This window comes from Rhinopithecus roxellana, chromosome 6 (genome assembly GCF_007565055.1).
Source record: "Rhinopithecus roxellana isolate Shanxi Qingling chromosome 6, ASM756505v1, whole genome shotgun sequence".
NCBI lineage: Eukaryota > Metazoa > Chordata > Mammalia > Primates > Cercopithecidae > Rhinopithecus > Rhinopithecus roxellana.
In genome coordinates, this window is record NC_044554.1 from 146,586,629 (window position 1) to 146,604,159 (window position 17,531).

Genomic DNA, 17,531 nt, shown 5'->3' on the forward strand with positions numbered 1-17,531 from the left:
ATAAAATTGCAATAATTTCTGATAAAAGTAGAATTAATGGTTCCTATTTCTTAAGGAATAAAGATATCCTTCTTCACATACCAGATGGAGATAGAATTTAAATTTTTAAAATATCAGAATTCACTTACACATTTTACATATATCATCTTGATATAATTATAAAATTACATAATTATAATTATAAAATGACAGAATTTGTTTCTGTCAAGTGAATCACAAGAAAAAAGGTAAGCTTTTACAGCTTTCTATTAAGTTGCTGTTACAAAACAACAGAACTTCTAATTATACAAATATAAGTACTGTCACTTTAACATATTCAAAACAATATTAAAAGAGAAATATGATGCTTTTTCAACATCAAAATATATTTTATAATTTTCAAACTTCAAAGAGAACATATATGTCCTCTTTTTTTCCTATCATTGGTGAAGTTGTGGAGAAGTGGAGAGCGGGGAGGTAAATTTCAATGAAAAATTTTATTTCTCTCCCAAGTTCTGAAAGTTTTGTTAAATTCTCCATATTAAGCCCAATTTTCTACTGACTTTTATTATATATTGAAAAGATATTACAATGAAAAAATTAAAACCACATAATGTAACAAATAACCTTGGAATGACTTTATAGATCAGGGCTACTTGTAGCTCCCATTTACTAGACGGTGCTAGTGTATTCTTTAATCAGGTTTCAGCAAAAGTCCTGAAAGGAGGTACTAAGAACTGACAATCCCCTCCTTAAAAATGGGGAGAGACTAGGTTTACATCATAATGTTGATTCAAGATCATACAGAAGATAAACAGAAAAAGGGGAAAAAACCCACAACAGTTTAGAACAGGTTCCTAAATGGGCCATCACTTATGTGCACCCTGGAGGGGTTGGTAATAATCATCAAGTTGTAGAAAAAGCATAGCTTTGGAGGCAGAGAGATCTGCATTAAATCCTCGTTCTGCCTCTTAACAGCCCTGTGTTGACCTCTCTTGTTTAGACTACTTCAAAGTCCTGCGAAATGGTCCTGTTGACCCAGACTCTATCCATCCCAAACCATTCTCCATAATCCTATTACAATTACTTCCTAAAAACCAAATCTGGTCATACAATGCTCTGCTTAAAGGTCATATTCAAAATAAAATGTTTAGCAAGGCCCTTATTCTCAGAAGGTTCTTATCAACCTGGTCTAATCCACTTCTTTAGCCTTACGTGCTCCCTCCCCTCACTCACTCCAAGCTCCAGCCTTCATTCCATCTTTGATCCCATCCACAGTCTTTCACAACTCAGAATCTCTGCTATTCCCTTACCTGGCAAGCCCATTTTACCCTTCTTCCCTGTCTTAGTCTGTTTATGCTGCTATAACACCCAAAACTGGGAAATTTATAAACAACAGAAATTAATTTCTCCGTTATGGGAGCTGGGAAGTCCAAGATCAAGGTACCAGCAGGGTCAGCGCCTAGTGAGGGCTGCTCTCTGCTTCAGGATGCCACCTTGTTGCTGCATCCCCCAGAAGAGGTGAATGCTGTACCATCACATGGTGGAAAGGCAAAAGAGGGGTTCCACAGCTCTCTCCAGACTTTTTTTTATAAAAAGACATATCCCATTCTTGAGGGTAAAGCCCTCATGCCTTAATCACCTCCCAAAAGCCCCAGCTCTTAATACAATCTCCTTGGGAGTTAATTTCCAACATATGAATTTTGGAGGTACACATACATTCATACCATAGTATTCAACCAACAAACTCCTACTCATTCTTTCAGGCCCAATGAAGTGTTCTCTCCACCAGGACATCTTCCCTAACTTCCCTAGGCAGTTAGCTTTCCCTCATTTGTGATCCAAAGGTAGCTTATTTAAATTACTTACTGTACTGCATTGAAATGGTCAGTTTACCTGCCCAGCTCCCTCCTCCAACCCCACACCATCCTTCCCTCTCTCACTGATATCCACAAAATCCAAACTGTGAGCACCTCTAAGGATCTTTGGATCCTCAGTGCCTACTAGTTAACAAGTGTCTGAAAAAATATTTATCAAATTTAGAAAAAGAACGAGTAAGTGAATGAATGAGTGAATGACTTGAAGGACATCTGAACATCTAGGACCTAAGAATTTTGATGAATGAGACTCATGACCATCAAAGGAAAAGGAAGGAGATGAAAGGATGAGTAAGATTTCCTCAGGTGTTGAAATATATACTATATGTATTTGTTGCTTAAGGGTCCCAAATGGCTATAAATAATAAATACAGACAATATTTATTGGTACAATGGTAAGTGCATCATTTACCCAACAGGTTGGAACTACTCTTTCTAAGCCACTACTATCTTCATAGGTCAATATGTTTTTTGGCACACACAATATGGTAGAAAATGTGAACTATGTATCTGTCAAACAGTAACAAAGCACACTTTAACCTAGTAAGTGGTGTCAACTCCTTCTGTGCCTTTATAATCCATTTATCTAAATCCTACTTAGTTGGAGGATTATAGTTCTCATATATCTAGATAGGAGCTCTTCCCATTAGGTAAACGGTTCACACATACAGTAAATAAGGCTATAAAAAATCGTATCTAATTTTGCAAAAGAAAAAAAGTATTTGATATAAAGGAAGGAAATCGGGATCATGCCAAACAAGCAATTAAAAACTGTCGACAGATAGATCTTTTTTTGGAGTCCCTTAAAAGAGAGGAACTGGCTAAGAATTTCAAAGGAAACCGCCAACAGAAAAAAGAACCACTAGAAAAAAATCTAAAATTTCACTGGAAACAGGAGGCTGCAAAGTAAAAGGGAAAAATTTAAGGAAATATAAGCCACATCTTCAAACATCAACATGAAAAAGGAATGCTAAAATGGTAATTTCTTTAACGTGGAAGTGTCAGAGGCATTTAAACCAGAGCAACTCCATCTTGAATAGGAGCTGGGTAAAATAAGGCTTTGGCCTATGGGGGCTGCATTCCCAGGAGGTTAGGCATTCTTAGTCACGGGATGAGATAGGAGGTTGGCACAAGTACAGATCACAAAGACCTTGCTGATAAAAGGATGCAGTAAAGTAACTGGCCAAAACCCACCAAAACCAAGACTGCGATGAAAAGTGACCTTTGGTTTTCCTCACTGCTCATTATATGCTAATTATAATGCATCAGCATGTTAAAGACACTCCCACCCGTGCTGTGATAGTTTACAAATACCACGGCAACATCAGGAAGTTACCCTATATGGTTTAAAAAGGGGAGAAACCCTCAGTTCTGAGAACTGCCGACCCCTTTTCAGGAAAACTCATGAATAATCCACTCTCTGTTTAGCATATAATCAAGAAGTAACAGTAAGTGTAAGCAGCTGAGCAGCCTATGCTCTGCTTTGCCTATGGAGTAGCGATTCTTTTGTTTCATTACTTTCTTAATAAACTTGCTTTCACTTCCCTCTATGGATTGGCCTCAAATTCTTTCTTGTGTGAGATCCAAGAATCCTTTCTTGGGGACTGGATCAAGACCCCTTTCCAGTAACAGAAATGACAGAAAGGGCTAAATGGATCACAAAGTAGTTGAAATGCAAATTACAAACAATGTTACTACCATTAGGTCTCACCAAATAAGAATAAAAATGAACTCAGGAATTCAAGGTTGCAGTGAGCTATGATGGCATCACTGCACTCCAGCTTGGGTGATAGAGTGAGGCCCCCTCATCTCTAAAAAAGAAAAAAAAAGGGAACGTAACTAATATCCAAATAATTCTAACTAAAATGTTTTCACTGAATATATTATATTAGTGTTTGAAGTAAATATTAACACGCTTTGGGTTTTGGGGAAACTCTTGCTAATCTTTGACCTAACCATTGTTATATGTCAGTCAGGACTAGAAATGGAGGAAACACTGACATTAGTATTCATTGATTCTTAAAGAAATCAGAAATGAGAAGCCTAATTGAATCAAAGTCACAAGGATCTGAAACCTCCCTCCCCTGATCTGGTGAAAAAGAGGATATTCTGTGGAAGGTAATATCTTGATCTAAATTCACAATATCATGCAAAACTGTATTTCTATGATCTATGATAATCGTAACTGAACTTGAACTCTAAATTTTCTGACCTACTTCACTACTGACCCTTAGCAGAAGAAAGATGCTTGTTTATAGCTGTTTACAGCTTACACTTCACTGATGCCATTACTACATTTGAACATACTGTAAATTAGTGATGGAATGCAAACTAGCTACTAAATTAATTAAGTTGTTAATCTCATTAGCCAAAAGGTAAGAACAACTTCCAGCATTATGTAAGTATTTCAGACTTATCTGAAATACAATAATCTTACCTGTAGGTTTTTAGAACAGGGGAAAAAAACTCTAAAAACTATAAATAATGTCAAATAAAACATAAATTTCCAAACAACATTGATAACAATTCCATAGGAAAGCTTACATTCAGTGATACTTTTGCCTTTTTCTTCTTAAAGTGTCCTTTCTGGAAATGAACATTATCTATTTCCATACAAGTTTTACTTCATAATATTCAACTCCTAGCCTGTTTTCCCTAGAATAAAGCGAAACTCAGAAAGCTTACAATCTTTAAATTTCATTATTTGGTGGCTTTATTTGTTCAAATAGCAAACTTAAAATTATGTTAACTGCAACTGAGAGACTGATTAATTAATAATGAAGTTACAAAATGTATCCTAGTATTTCTAAATTAATGTAGTGACAATAGTGGTTAAGAACCTGGACTCTAACCATATTCTCTAGGTTAAAATCCTAAATTTGATCTGGGTGCAGCGGTGTGCACCTGTAATCCCAGCTACCTGGGAGGCTGAGACAGGAAGATCACTTGACTCCAGGAGTTTGAGGCTGTAGGGTGTGATGACTGCACCTGTGAATAGCCACTGCTCTCCAGCCTAGGCACCAAGACAAGACCCTGTTTCTAAAAACAAAGGAAAAAAAAAATTCCTAGATCTGCCATTTTCCAACTCTGTGACCTTGAACAAGTCACTTAACCTCTCTGTTCTGTTTTCCTAAAAGTAAAATTAATGGTGCTAGTAACAGTACTTACAGAGTTGTTGTGAGCTAAACAAGTTAACACAGCTAACGTACTTAGACAAAGTGCTTAGAACGGTACCCAGTATATAGTAAATTCTATATACATGTTTGCTGTTATTCCTTAAATCTGTAAAGGGAGCTCAGAAAGGTGCCGTTCATATTTAATTTTATCTAATTATATTTTAAAATACTTAAGGAAAATAATCTATTTTCTGCCATTGAAACTCTCACGACCCTATGTTCTTAACTTTTCCAGAAATTCTACAACAGTAGGCTGGATAATAAATATTTCCTAAGGTGAAAGGCCACAGAGATTAAAGTTATTTTACTCTCTTTTCGAATTCAATACAACACAATTGTTTTAGCTCTGAGGGCATTCTGGTATTTGGGGCATTTGTCAAATAATGAAATGAATCATAAATTAGATTATAATTGTTATAATTTCTAGTTATTATTTGTTTGTCTTCAGTTTACTCTGTACCCAAAAGAGGGGGAAGGGATGGCCAAAAAATTCTTAGGCAACAGTAGTTGATATAATTGAACACCAACATTACCTTTATCACTTCCATAATAATAGAATACTGTTTTACTGAGAGCACACCACCGTTTCTGCCATTCAAATCCCAGAAAGCTGTGATCTGCAATAAAGAGGGGAAAATGTAAGGCCATTTCCTTACTGTAAAAGAAAAAGTTAATTAATATGATTTCTAAGATTCCTCTGAGCTCTAACATTCTGTGACTAATTTGTATCTTCTTTTCCAAGAGACAAAAAACCAAACAACAACAAACCAACAAAGCTAAAGGGAATAAAGTAAAGTAGCTACGGGGCTGCCATACTTATGGGATCAACAGCATGGCTAACCAAGTTTTCTGACAGGGACAGTCAAAAAGGCATCTGACTATACAATCTTGAGATAATTGATCCATTTGGGTCTCATTTTCTCATCTGTTATAAAAAGAAGGGGGAGGAGCTAACCTAGATTATTTCTGTTACTCTTTCAGTTTTAAAATTCAGCTAAGAAAAGCAAAATGAAATATAAATAGAAAGGCCCAAAGGGACTACCAGAGAGATAAGCACAATGGTAATGAAAAGACTATCTGCTTTTCATTTCTCATATTGTAAAACCACCTCCATATTTCATTTCCATTAAATATTGGTGTTGAAAGAGTGAGACCATATGGTCAACTCCCAATTATCACAGCCAATGGAGAGGAACACTGAAATGAATAATAGACAATGGCAGACAAGATGCCAGGCTTGATCTGAACCACGGTGCATGCCAGGTTGGGCACAGGAGAACCTGCTGCTCAGCCCAGTGAGATACTGGTGAGAAATCCCACCTTTGAGAATATAGTCATGGCCTGCAGCTTTCCTTTGAGAGGCAGGAAACAGCTCCTGAATCATTTACAAATAACCAAGGTTGACAACTAAAAATCTGACCTAATGTTTCTTATTAAAAATTATTTAAAGCTAAGAGTTATATTTTGTGGTTTGGATAATGTCATCCAGATTTCTTACAATCTTAAAACTCTTTAATCACCTAAAACGAATATTGCCTCCACATGTATACTACAAACATGTTCTATCTAAGGATGTAAGCGTTTTTACATTTTTCATTAGAACCTTAAGTTTACCTTTTCTGCGTTTTTCAAGGTAGCCAGCCTTTAGAACAAAAGGAAGGTCTTGTGCTGCAATTGGAGGAAACTGGGCTCCTATGAGAAGTTGGGGAGAGAAAAAAAAAAAAGCAGTGGGTAATCCATTTCAGAAAAAAACAAGTGCCAGATCTCATTAGATTCAGTGTGCTTTTAATTACTGAAATTGTTTAAATCTAAGTCTATTAGCCTTGTTTCATATCCATTCCATAGATTAATCCCCTCTATCCCCCCTAAAAGTCTCAAAAAGTAAAAAAAAAAAAAAAAAAAAAAAGTTCTGTGCTCATCTTAATATATCCTCCCAAAATACAAGACTGAGAAACTATTATAAATAAATGCAATAAATCCCTGAAACAGAGGTTAAGAATTCCAAACAAATCATAGCTTCTTTATATTTATATTGAATTAATTCTTTAAAAATTTCAATACATATTGACTCTTACCTGCATAATCCCTATACCTACCAAGTAAAACATAAAATGCTTTTCCCCTAGAAGCAAATGCTGACACTTGTTTCTCTGAGCCCACAGCAAATATTCTCTCTGTTTGTATTCAGAGAAATCTTGTGGACATTCCACTGAGTGAGTATGCTTTAGGTTTTTATAGGGCATTTAAGAGTCTAAAACTAGATAGATCTGATAAAACTATTATAAACAAACACTGGATCCCTAAAAAAAGTTTCTAAATCAAGCTAAAGTTGATTAGAAATTGTATATTCACGGTCATGGATTATAGGTTACTCAATTTTACAAGTGTTCAATATTTTTATAAACTTCATTAGAAATATAAGTTATCTGCCAGGTGCAGTGGCTCACGGCTGTCATCCCAGCACTTTGGGAGGCTGAGGCGGGCGGATCACTTGAGGACAGGAGTTCGAGACCAGCCTGGCCAAACATAGTGAAACCCTATCTCTACTAAAACTACAAAAAAAAAATTAGCCAGGCATGGTGGTGGGTGCCTGTAATCTCAGCTACTTGGCAGCTGAGGTAGGAGAATCACTTGAACCCAGGAGGTGGAGGTTGCAGTGAGCCAAGATCACGCCATTGCAATCCAGCCTGGGCAAAAAAAAAAAAAAAAAAAGAAAGAAAAAAGAAAAAAAATATAATAGTTATCCTCAGCATTTTACTAGAACTCTAGCAAGTGAAAACAACCAATCAAAAGAAAGTCTGTATGTAATACATCCAGTGGAAGTGGTTTCAGTACAGCTTAGGATAGAAAATGTGTTTGAGTACAAACATACAATTAGAATGAATAAGATCTAGCATATGATAGCACAACAGAGTGACTATAGTCAACAATAATTTATTGTATATTTTAAAATAACTAAGTGGCCAGGTGCAATGGCTCATGCCTACAATCCCAGCACTTTCGGAGGCTAAGGAAGGAGGGTCGCTTGAGCCCAGGAGTTTGACACCAGCTTGGGTAACACAGTGAGACCCTTATCTCTATGAAAAATTAAAAAATAACTGGGTGTAGTGGTATACATGCCTGCAGTCCCAACCAGTGGAGGAGGGGGGTAGATGTGGAAAGAAGGGGGTCTGAGGTGGAAGGATACCCCAAGAGGTCAAGGCTGCAGTAGGCCATGATCATGACACTGCGTTCCAGCCTGGGTAATAGAGAGAGACCCTGTCTTTAAATAAATAAATAAATAAATAAATAAAATAACTAAATAAATATAATTGGATTCTTTGTAACACAAAGAAAGAATAAATGATTGAGGTGATGGATACCTCATTTATCCTGATGTGATTATCATGCATTGTATGCCTGTATCAAAATATATAATATGCCCCATAAATTTGCCTATTATGTACCCACAAAAATTAAAAATTAAAAAAACAGAATGGGTTTGATAGGAAGTTTATTATATACAACTCATCACATAATTTTACCAGCTTTTTTTTTTAAATATCATGGGGATCACAGTAGTGATAAAGTTATGGATATTTTGTCTTAAGAAATAAAGCTTAAAATTAGAGTACTAATTTCAGCTCCTTGGTGGATCAATTTCACTTAGTAAACACAACACAGTATCATTAAAACATATTTAAAATAGAACTCTGATTTTGAAATGTAAATGAAATTTTAGGGAAAGTGTACATATTTTAATAGCTGTTCAATAAATGTATCCAGTTTTTTTTTTTTAAATAAACTTGGTACATATAAAGGTATAAATTATTTATTATAGTATTTTGCACATAAAACAAAAACTACAAACAGAAATCTTATCTATGTAAACAAGTCCTGGTCAACCACTAAACTAAAGCGGCTAATTGTGGGATGATTTGGTCTCATTAAGGGGTAGTCCCACAACTCTCTCACTTCCGTTGGGCATAATAAATGTTCTTTACATAAGGAATGGATGTTCACAAAATCTTAAGAAGAAAAGTTAAATTATTCTGAAAAGAAATGGGTACCTTTAGCATAGCTTTCAACTCTAAAATGTTACTAGTCAAAAAGGAGATAGAGATGGGAAGAAGGGAGAGGGGAAAGGAAGTGGGGGAAAAGGAAAAGGAGAAGGGAAATTAGAATTTACTAGCATTCAATATACACATAGCCTAAGTCTTTTGCTTTAAGAAAAATGTTGACCAAATTTCCACCTGATACATCACAATAAAATTTGATGTCATAAGCAATACTTATTCTGAATTATAAATTCATGTTTCTAATATAAAATCTTTTATTTCTTCCCTGGGGAGTGGAGGCATACTTTTTTTTAACTGAAATTTCATTTTTCTAAACCTTTATTGCTGTTTGTCCAATATCCAGGATTTGTTTAATAGCCACGTGAATTCTTTAAAACACAAAAGTACACTAATAGCAATCCCTGTAAATACTTTAGATTTTTAAATTTTCAGAAGAACCATTTGGTTTGTATATCACCAGGAGCATACGGACAATACTTTCTGATGGCAGGGATGGAAAATCTGTCATAACATATAAAAAAGTAGTAATTTCCTTTAAAAATATGAATTCTCTTATCATTTAGACCTCATATCACTATGCCTACAATGATTAATGCTATTGACATTTAGGAAGATTCAGATTGGTATAAAGAAACAAGACTATAAATATACAGGCATAATGACACATGAAGAAAAAGAAATTAAGGCTAATGTAAGCCTATCTGTCAGGCAACAACAAACAGCTGCCACGTTTGCCATACACCGCAATTACATTACCTCACTATGTAACACAGCCAATTATACAACATTCCAGTGAATTCACAATCACATTCTCAGCTTCACTATTAAAATTCAAACCTTGTCCTAAAGAAAAGTTTTGCACTGGGTCTTAGTCCTTTGCACATAGTAGGCATTCAGTAAATGTTAGCTTTTATTAGCTATTATAGTTAAATACTGTTATACGTTAGTATAACTGTAACTACTAGTTCAAGTGAATGGATGCTAATGTAAATATAAGACTATGTTGCTCAGAGAAAGTTAATCAGAAATGAAAGATAGGAAAAAGCATGATTTGGCAACTATACAAGTTAAGCATTGTAGCTGCTTCTAAAGCAGTTAAAAGATTTCCTTTTACTAAGTGAAAGTGGTTAATGAAAAAATTATATCCTAAGGGGAAAACAAAAATTAACCCATATTCTGGGGACTAGACTATGCTACAGGAATTTATTACATGGACTTGCTTAAGTGGCCACAAACTTTCAGTACCCAAGAAAGTAAGGTATATACTGAGAAAGACTAGTTTTCTTTTTATAAAATGATTATGTATTTCTTATATGATAATCCTACTTTTCTAAAGCAGCTCAAAATATTAGATATTAAAATCGACACCCTACAAGGGCAACTAAGCAAGGAATGGGTCTTCTTCCAATGTGCAATTTGAGAATCTGAAGCATTCAAAATGGCAAAAAGGTCACAATGAATTCAAATAAACAAGTATCAAGTGCCGATATTCCCAGCAATTCAGGGAAAAAGGCAATAGTGAAATCCAAATTTCCCTATAATTAGGTTGATACTTTATTCATAAGGTAACTGTTTCTAAAAGATAACTCAAGAATTCTAGTATGTGTCTTAAAGTTTTTGCCTTAAAAACAAATGGTGTATATCGTAGACATAGTACAGCAAGCTTCAGGTATGGATACTAGAATTTGAAAAGCAGAGAAGAGATACAAAGTATAAAAATTAATAACAAATTACCTTAAAACTAAGGTATTACCCACTCTTGGTGATTTTATTAAACTATTACTTTATCTTTTTTTTCTTGAATCTAGGATGAAAAACATTGGAATGTTTAAATGCCTGTAATATACTTAAGAAATAAGCATTATCTTTTAAAAAGTGTTAACAATTAAAAATAATTATTTCAGAATGAAAAACAGTAGTTACTTCAATTTCAGAGAAAAATATGAAGTCTGTAGTAGGAAGTATCATTTAGCGACATTCCAGGTGTTAGGCTGGTCAGGTCTAAACCCAGTCTTGGCATTAACAGGGTAGACAACTGCATTACTGTATTTAGGACAAAGAAAAGTAGAAAAATGTGTCTAGATCACAGAAGCTTCACTCAGAAGACAAGGCCTAGAGCAGCATGCAAGTCCCTTGAGTAGGCAAGGGAATGAGAGTGAGAGAGAGTTAGAGTTGGGGGAGAGAGAGAAAGAGCTAGAGTTGAGGAGAATGGGAGGTCTAATGGTCCTTTCTTTTTTATTTAGATTTCTCAAATCTAAATGAACAAATGTTGATTCACAATTTTGTCCAGTATTGGGTGCCTCAATACACTATATTCCAGGGTCTTCCCTGACATTGATGTGTCTCCTAATAGACTCTTCCCTGATACATACACATACACACACTCACACACACAAACACACACACACACACTATATCCCAGTCTAACACCTCTTTAAATGCATTACTTTATCTAAGACAGTATGCGACATCATTACCAAAGTGTAATGATTCAGAGACATTTTCAAAATAGATATGTTTTTATTATCATTTTTATTTTTTTATATGCAACTTTGGTGATCAATTTAAATGCTAGACTTCTAAGGAATCCAAAGCCTTATTTTTACTATTTTATCATCAATAAATCATCATATTATTGGCTTCATTACACTAATACATTCACACTTTTTTGGTTGTTTAATCTAGACTTTATGCAAAATTACAACTAGGGTCTGAGCTTCACCTTTTGCTCCCTTCAATTTTCCCTTTTCTAGTTGGCATTTATATAGTTTTCAACATGAACACCAAGCTTTCACATAGTGTAATTCTTCCTACCACCTATACTCGACTAAAGTTTCCTTTTCCCTTATATTGGAAAAGAAAGAAGATACTTTTAAAAAGACTGTTATTATTCGTAAGATTTTTCACTCTGAGTCAAGATTTTGGTCCATTTAGTCAAATATTCTGTGTCACCACATGATGTGACTGTTTTCCCTGAACTCCAAAAAGTAAAGAATAAACTTCTCAACCATACAACCATATCTTTTTTCCTGACAATTCATATAAATAAAGCATCTACAAGTTTATTTAAACCTTTTCAAATTCTTCATTTTCACCTAATAGTTGGGATACTGAGTTCCATAAACTGGCCATCTCCTAGGGGGAGATAGTGCTTCCTTTTATCTCTTCTAAACTCATGTAGTAAACTACCAAAAATGCAGCCCAGGCTGTAGTGCAGTGGCATGATTTTGTTATTACAACCTCTGCTTTCTGGGCTCAAGCGATCCTCCCACCTCAACCTCCTGAGTAGCTGGGATTATAGGTGCACAACAGCATGCCTGGCTAATTTTTGTATGTTTTGTAGAGACAAGGTTTCATCATGTTGTCCAGGCTGATCTCAAACTACTGGGATCAAGTGATCTGCCTGCTTTGGCCTCCCAAAGTGCTGGTATTATAGGCATGAGCCACCATGCCTGGCCAATAGACCCATTTTTTAAAAAAAGTATTTACCCACTTAATGATTGCTTTATATTTGAAACATGTATTAGGCTTTGATTGTCCAAAAATATTATCTCATTTCATGATGGTGATACTCTCACCTATCCACCAGTGGTTATTTTATTATTTAGATTAGCTTCTCCAATTGAAGTTCATTTTTCTTAAGAAGCGGTAAACAGAATGAAAGTACACTTTCAGGTGCCAGTATGTCATAACACCAATACAATCCCAATGCGTTGTAATTTTGTATAAAGGTAGAGAAATGCTTTCTGTTTTGCTTCCACTATCCTTACAGTTGATGTCCACTATCTTAACAACATTTTTGGCTGAAGGGTACATTAGTACTTAGCTTTAGGAAATAATCCATAAAAAAGCCTCAGTTCCCAGAACTGTGACTGGCTCAGAATTCATCATTCCACAAGTGCAGTTTAATTACACTTTATAATTATACACATAAACTTACAAGCTATTTTCCCTGTTTCTAGAAATTATGTAATAGATACAAAGATGCAGGGATGCAGACACTTCATTTCTTTTTCTAATAGGTTTTAAGTATAAAAATTCATTAGCATATCTGCAAAGTAAACAAAGAACCAAAACAAAATAAGACTATGCACCAACAAAGGAGAGAAACCTACAGTTAACTTGGATATAAATAGTAAATAAAATGTTTTAGTGGTACGGCACATATTCAGAAGCTTAGCTTTACATTGATACTGACTTCAAAATCCATGGTACAGATTAAAGAAGTCTGCAATGTAATCTCAGTTCTAAACATTTTTTTTTTTTTTTAACCTTAAACATGTCACTTAGCCTCTCTGGACTCAATTTCTTCTTTTTAAAACCTAAAAAAAAATAGGTTCAATCATCTCCAAAGCCCTCCAATTCCAGAAGTTCATAAAATATATCCACACTAATATTTTTCTTGTCCTTTCAGTAGTAAATGGCCAAGGTCCAAGATAAATTGAAGTTTCAATTATATCAAATGTGGAAATTGCTCACAATCTATTTTTTATAGAACAACTAGTAACTTCTTTTACATCTAGCACAGAACTATTTTATGTCATTTAAAAGGTTTAATATTCAGCTAGAACCTTGCCCTGGAATATGTGTGATAGAAATAAATATATAAATTAAATATTTTTCATATTTGAATAATTCTCCCCTCCATATGGGAAATTTGGAATTTCAAATCTGTTTATCAGTATTTTTAGTAGCAAAAGGAAGACATTATATATTCAATGAGCATCTCAAACAATAATCACTGCCATAACTCTAATAGAGGACTAATTGTGTTACTTTAGCATAGTCTTTCCAAAAAGCTTGTTTTCTCATCGTAGCACTATTACTTTCTTCAGAAGAGATTCACCAATGAATACACTAGTACTAGCGATCTCTAAGCCTATTATGATATTTCTTTTAAGAAAAACAAAAACAAAAAAGCTCACACCATGCTTTGACATTAAGATGGTCAACTTTCAATTGGTAGAACCATAGAATTCTCAGGAGGGTTATGCCTTGGGGAAAACGCTTTAAGAACTGACATAGCAGCCTATGTGACTACACTGGGGTAAAAGCAGAGGTTACAACTCAAGGGTTTAACATCTGCTAATCTCCTCCCTCCTCTGAAAAGTGGCCATTTTGAAGGCTACCAAGCAAAAACGGAATAACCATGAGGATAATTCAAATTTGCCTTTATTAACTCTAAAGGAGTTAAGAGTGGAAATTTTCACTATGCCTTCAATAGGTCTATTTGGAAACAAAGAAGACAATAACTATTAATATCATAGCTACATGCATGTAAGATATGCTCATGAATATAATCCAAAAGATTAAGCATTTGTTCAGAGTTCAATCAAAGCTTCTATTTTACATCTCTTCCTTCCTCCTCTCGTCCTCCTCCCTTCTCTCCTTCCTTTTCCTCCTCTTCCCTCCCCTCTGCTCCTCTTTCCCCTCCCTCTCCTCTCTTCTCCTCTCCTTTCCCTTTCTTTCTTCCTTCCTTTCTTGCTGCTACTAATTTTCATAGAAATCTACAAAACTACAAAAAATTCTAATGGCAAGATTCCAGAATAATGAAAAGAAATCTGAAATCAATTGTGTTCATCAACATTGATTAAAATAATGCTCAAAAAGTCACAGATCAATAGTACATGTGAATTATATGATACACAGTCCAATTATCCTTCTCCATTCATTTAAAACTGCTTCTCTTACTTTAACATACACTTAAGTATACGACCAGAAACTGAACTATCTTATTACATATCTGAAGATTGCTTCTTTAGATAAATCTTTAATATAGAACTTCTGTCCCTTTCTCATAAAAGTAGATGTGAAAAAAATCTCTTTAAGAGTTCTGATTTGTTGGTCTAACAATAAACCACTAGTTATCACACTGTTAAAATATATTAAACTTGTTCCTTATAGAATTTTAAAATATGGTTTTTATCTAACAATTCTAGAGTTATTAATTTGTGGAAAACCTTATAAGACTCTCTCAATTCCAGGGAAGATAGCATATCAATATACTGAATCAATCATTTTAAAATAAGGTTTTACTTTAGAGACAAGACTACTAGTTTATATATTTATAAACTATATGATATTATAATATAGGGCACCCTCTGTGTTTTTATATTTTAGTAAAGGTTACTTTTAAATAATAGATCTTTTGATTCCACATAAAAAATTTAAATCAAATTTTACCTTTCACATAAAGTAACTCCTCAGCAACTCTTTATCTGCCTATATCTTAGTCATCCACTCTGTAGCAAGTAAAACATTACATTCTAAAAAATAATAGCCTTCTAAAAAAGTCTATAATACATACTTTGAGAAAATGAGATGCAAGCTTAAAATGGAATACATTTCTCCTTAAGTTAAAAATATAATTCTAAATATATCAAAATGTTCAGTCTCTAAATATATAAAATTAAATATATACAATTAATTATGAACTGGGTTTTAATTTAATGCATCTCTTTCCACAACAAAAGTGCCCCCAAACTGATACTGCATTTTAGATTCATGTTCAGAACCCTGGATTTATATTCAAATTGCAGGATGGCTACCAGCTCTGTGACTTAGCAAGTTACTCAATTTCATTAAGCTTTAGTTTTCAAATATTTCAATGTAGATAATAGGCGGGCATACTATGGAGAGTTACTGTGGGGATTTAGTAGGACAGCACTTAAGATAACTCTTTAAGAAATGTTATCTCTTATTACTACTAGTATTTTTAAAAGGCAACTCAAATTTGCCACAAGTCCATTGTTACACACACACACACACACACACACACAAAAGGAGGCTGAAAATATAAACCACTAGAATAAAAACATGAATGTTAAACACCTTTTAACCACACGACTTTCTTTCTGGTTATAGATACTTGGCCAAAAACATATCTGATGCATAAATAAATATTTGACAAGATTATACATAATAAAGATTTGCATAAATGAAAAGGAACATTCTTAACTCATATATTAAACAATATTTTACTAGTCTATATTATGTTCCAGGCTCTTTTCTAAACAGTACCCAAAACAGAAAACTAGGAAACATAAACTCAACTTCACTGGAAATTTGTTGAAGGCATCTTAAAAGTCAAACAATTATATATAAAATTTAAACAATAACAATAAGTCCTCGGCTGGGGGCAGTGATTCACACCTGTAATTCTAGCACTTTGGAAGGCTGAGGCAGAAGGATCACTTGAGGCCAGGTGTTCGAGACAGCCTGGGTAACAAGCAACACCGCATCTCTATAAAAAATGTATTAATTACTCAGGCACAGTAACTCACACCTGTAGTCCTAGCTACTCGGAAGGCAGGAGAATCGTTTGAGCCCAGGAGTTCAAGGCTGCTTATGATAGTGCCACTGCACTCCAGCCTAGGTGACAGAGTGAGACCCTGTCTCAAATAATAACAATAATAATAGGTCCTACTTTTTTCTTCCTTACCTATGCTATCTCTGTATCAAACACAACTGTTTCTATTATCTCCACACTATAAGCTTAAATATGTTTTTTTACAGCACTATCAGTGGCATGATTACAAATATCAGCACTGCAACAGTTAACATTTATTAAGCCTTTACCGTGAGTTAGGTAAAGATGATGATACCAGTCATCATCTCATTTCATCATCATATAACCCTAAGAGGTAAGTATTACTAACTCTATATTACCAATCAGAAATCAAGGTCACACACAATAAGTGGAGCCAGGACCTTACGTCTACTTGCCCAAAAGCCCATTTTCTGAAATGCTATGTTCCACTGCTGATGGAATAAATGAATGCCATCTATAGAAACTGTGGCAGACAACATCACTGCATTACTTTTCTATGGTATTAAAGCAATCACTATTATTTAAGATTAGTTCCCTAAGTGTAACATGACATATTTTAATATACCGTACTTTTTTTTTTTTTTTGAGATGGAGTCTTGCTCTTTCACCCAGGATGGAGTGCAGTGGTGCGTTCTTGGCTCACTGCAACCTCCACCCACCACGTTCAACGATTTCCCTGCCTCAGCCTCCCGAGTAGCTGGGATTACAGGCACACGCTACCATGCCCAGCTAATTTTTGTATTTTTAGTAGAGACGGGGTTTCACCACGTTGGCCAGGCTGGTCTCGAACTCCTGACCTCAGCTGATCCACCCACCTTGGCCTCCCAGAGTGCTAGGATTATAGGCGTGAGCCACTGCACATGGCCAATATACCATACATTTAAAATGTGGAGTGTTGTTTCATCTGTAAGATTTTGGGTCAATTTTGCTTCTTAAGAATGTATTTGAAATACTTCCATTTTGGTTTAAAAACATATATACACAAACACGGAACAAATTAGTTATGGGAAAAATGATGTTAATGGAAGGAAAAGGAGGTTCCTTTTGTATGCAGATTCCTCTAGCAAACTGCATAGAAATAAGAAATGAATATAATTTAGACTGAATTCTT

General features: G+C 34.7%; 1 protein-coding gene across 1 annotated transcript in view; it reads right to left on the reverse strand.

Moving 5' to 3' along the window:
* SKAP2 (src kinase associated phosphoprotein 2) overlaps positions 1–17,531 on the reverse strand; it is a 210,283-nt gene that overhangs the window by 66,429 nt on the left and 126,323 nt on the right. The window contains exons 5-6 of the mRNA XM_030932381.1: positions 6,647–6,724; positions 5,566–5,649 (exon numbers count right to left, since the gene is read on the reverse strand). Coding sequence (XP_030788241.1) covers positions 5,566–5,649; positions 6,647–6,724 — 162 coding nt within the window. The remainder of the gene's footprint in view (positions 1–5,565; positions 5,650–6,646; positions 6,725–17,531) is intronic.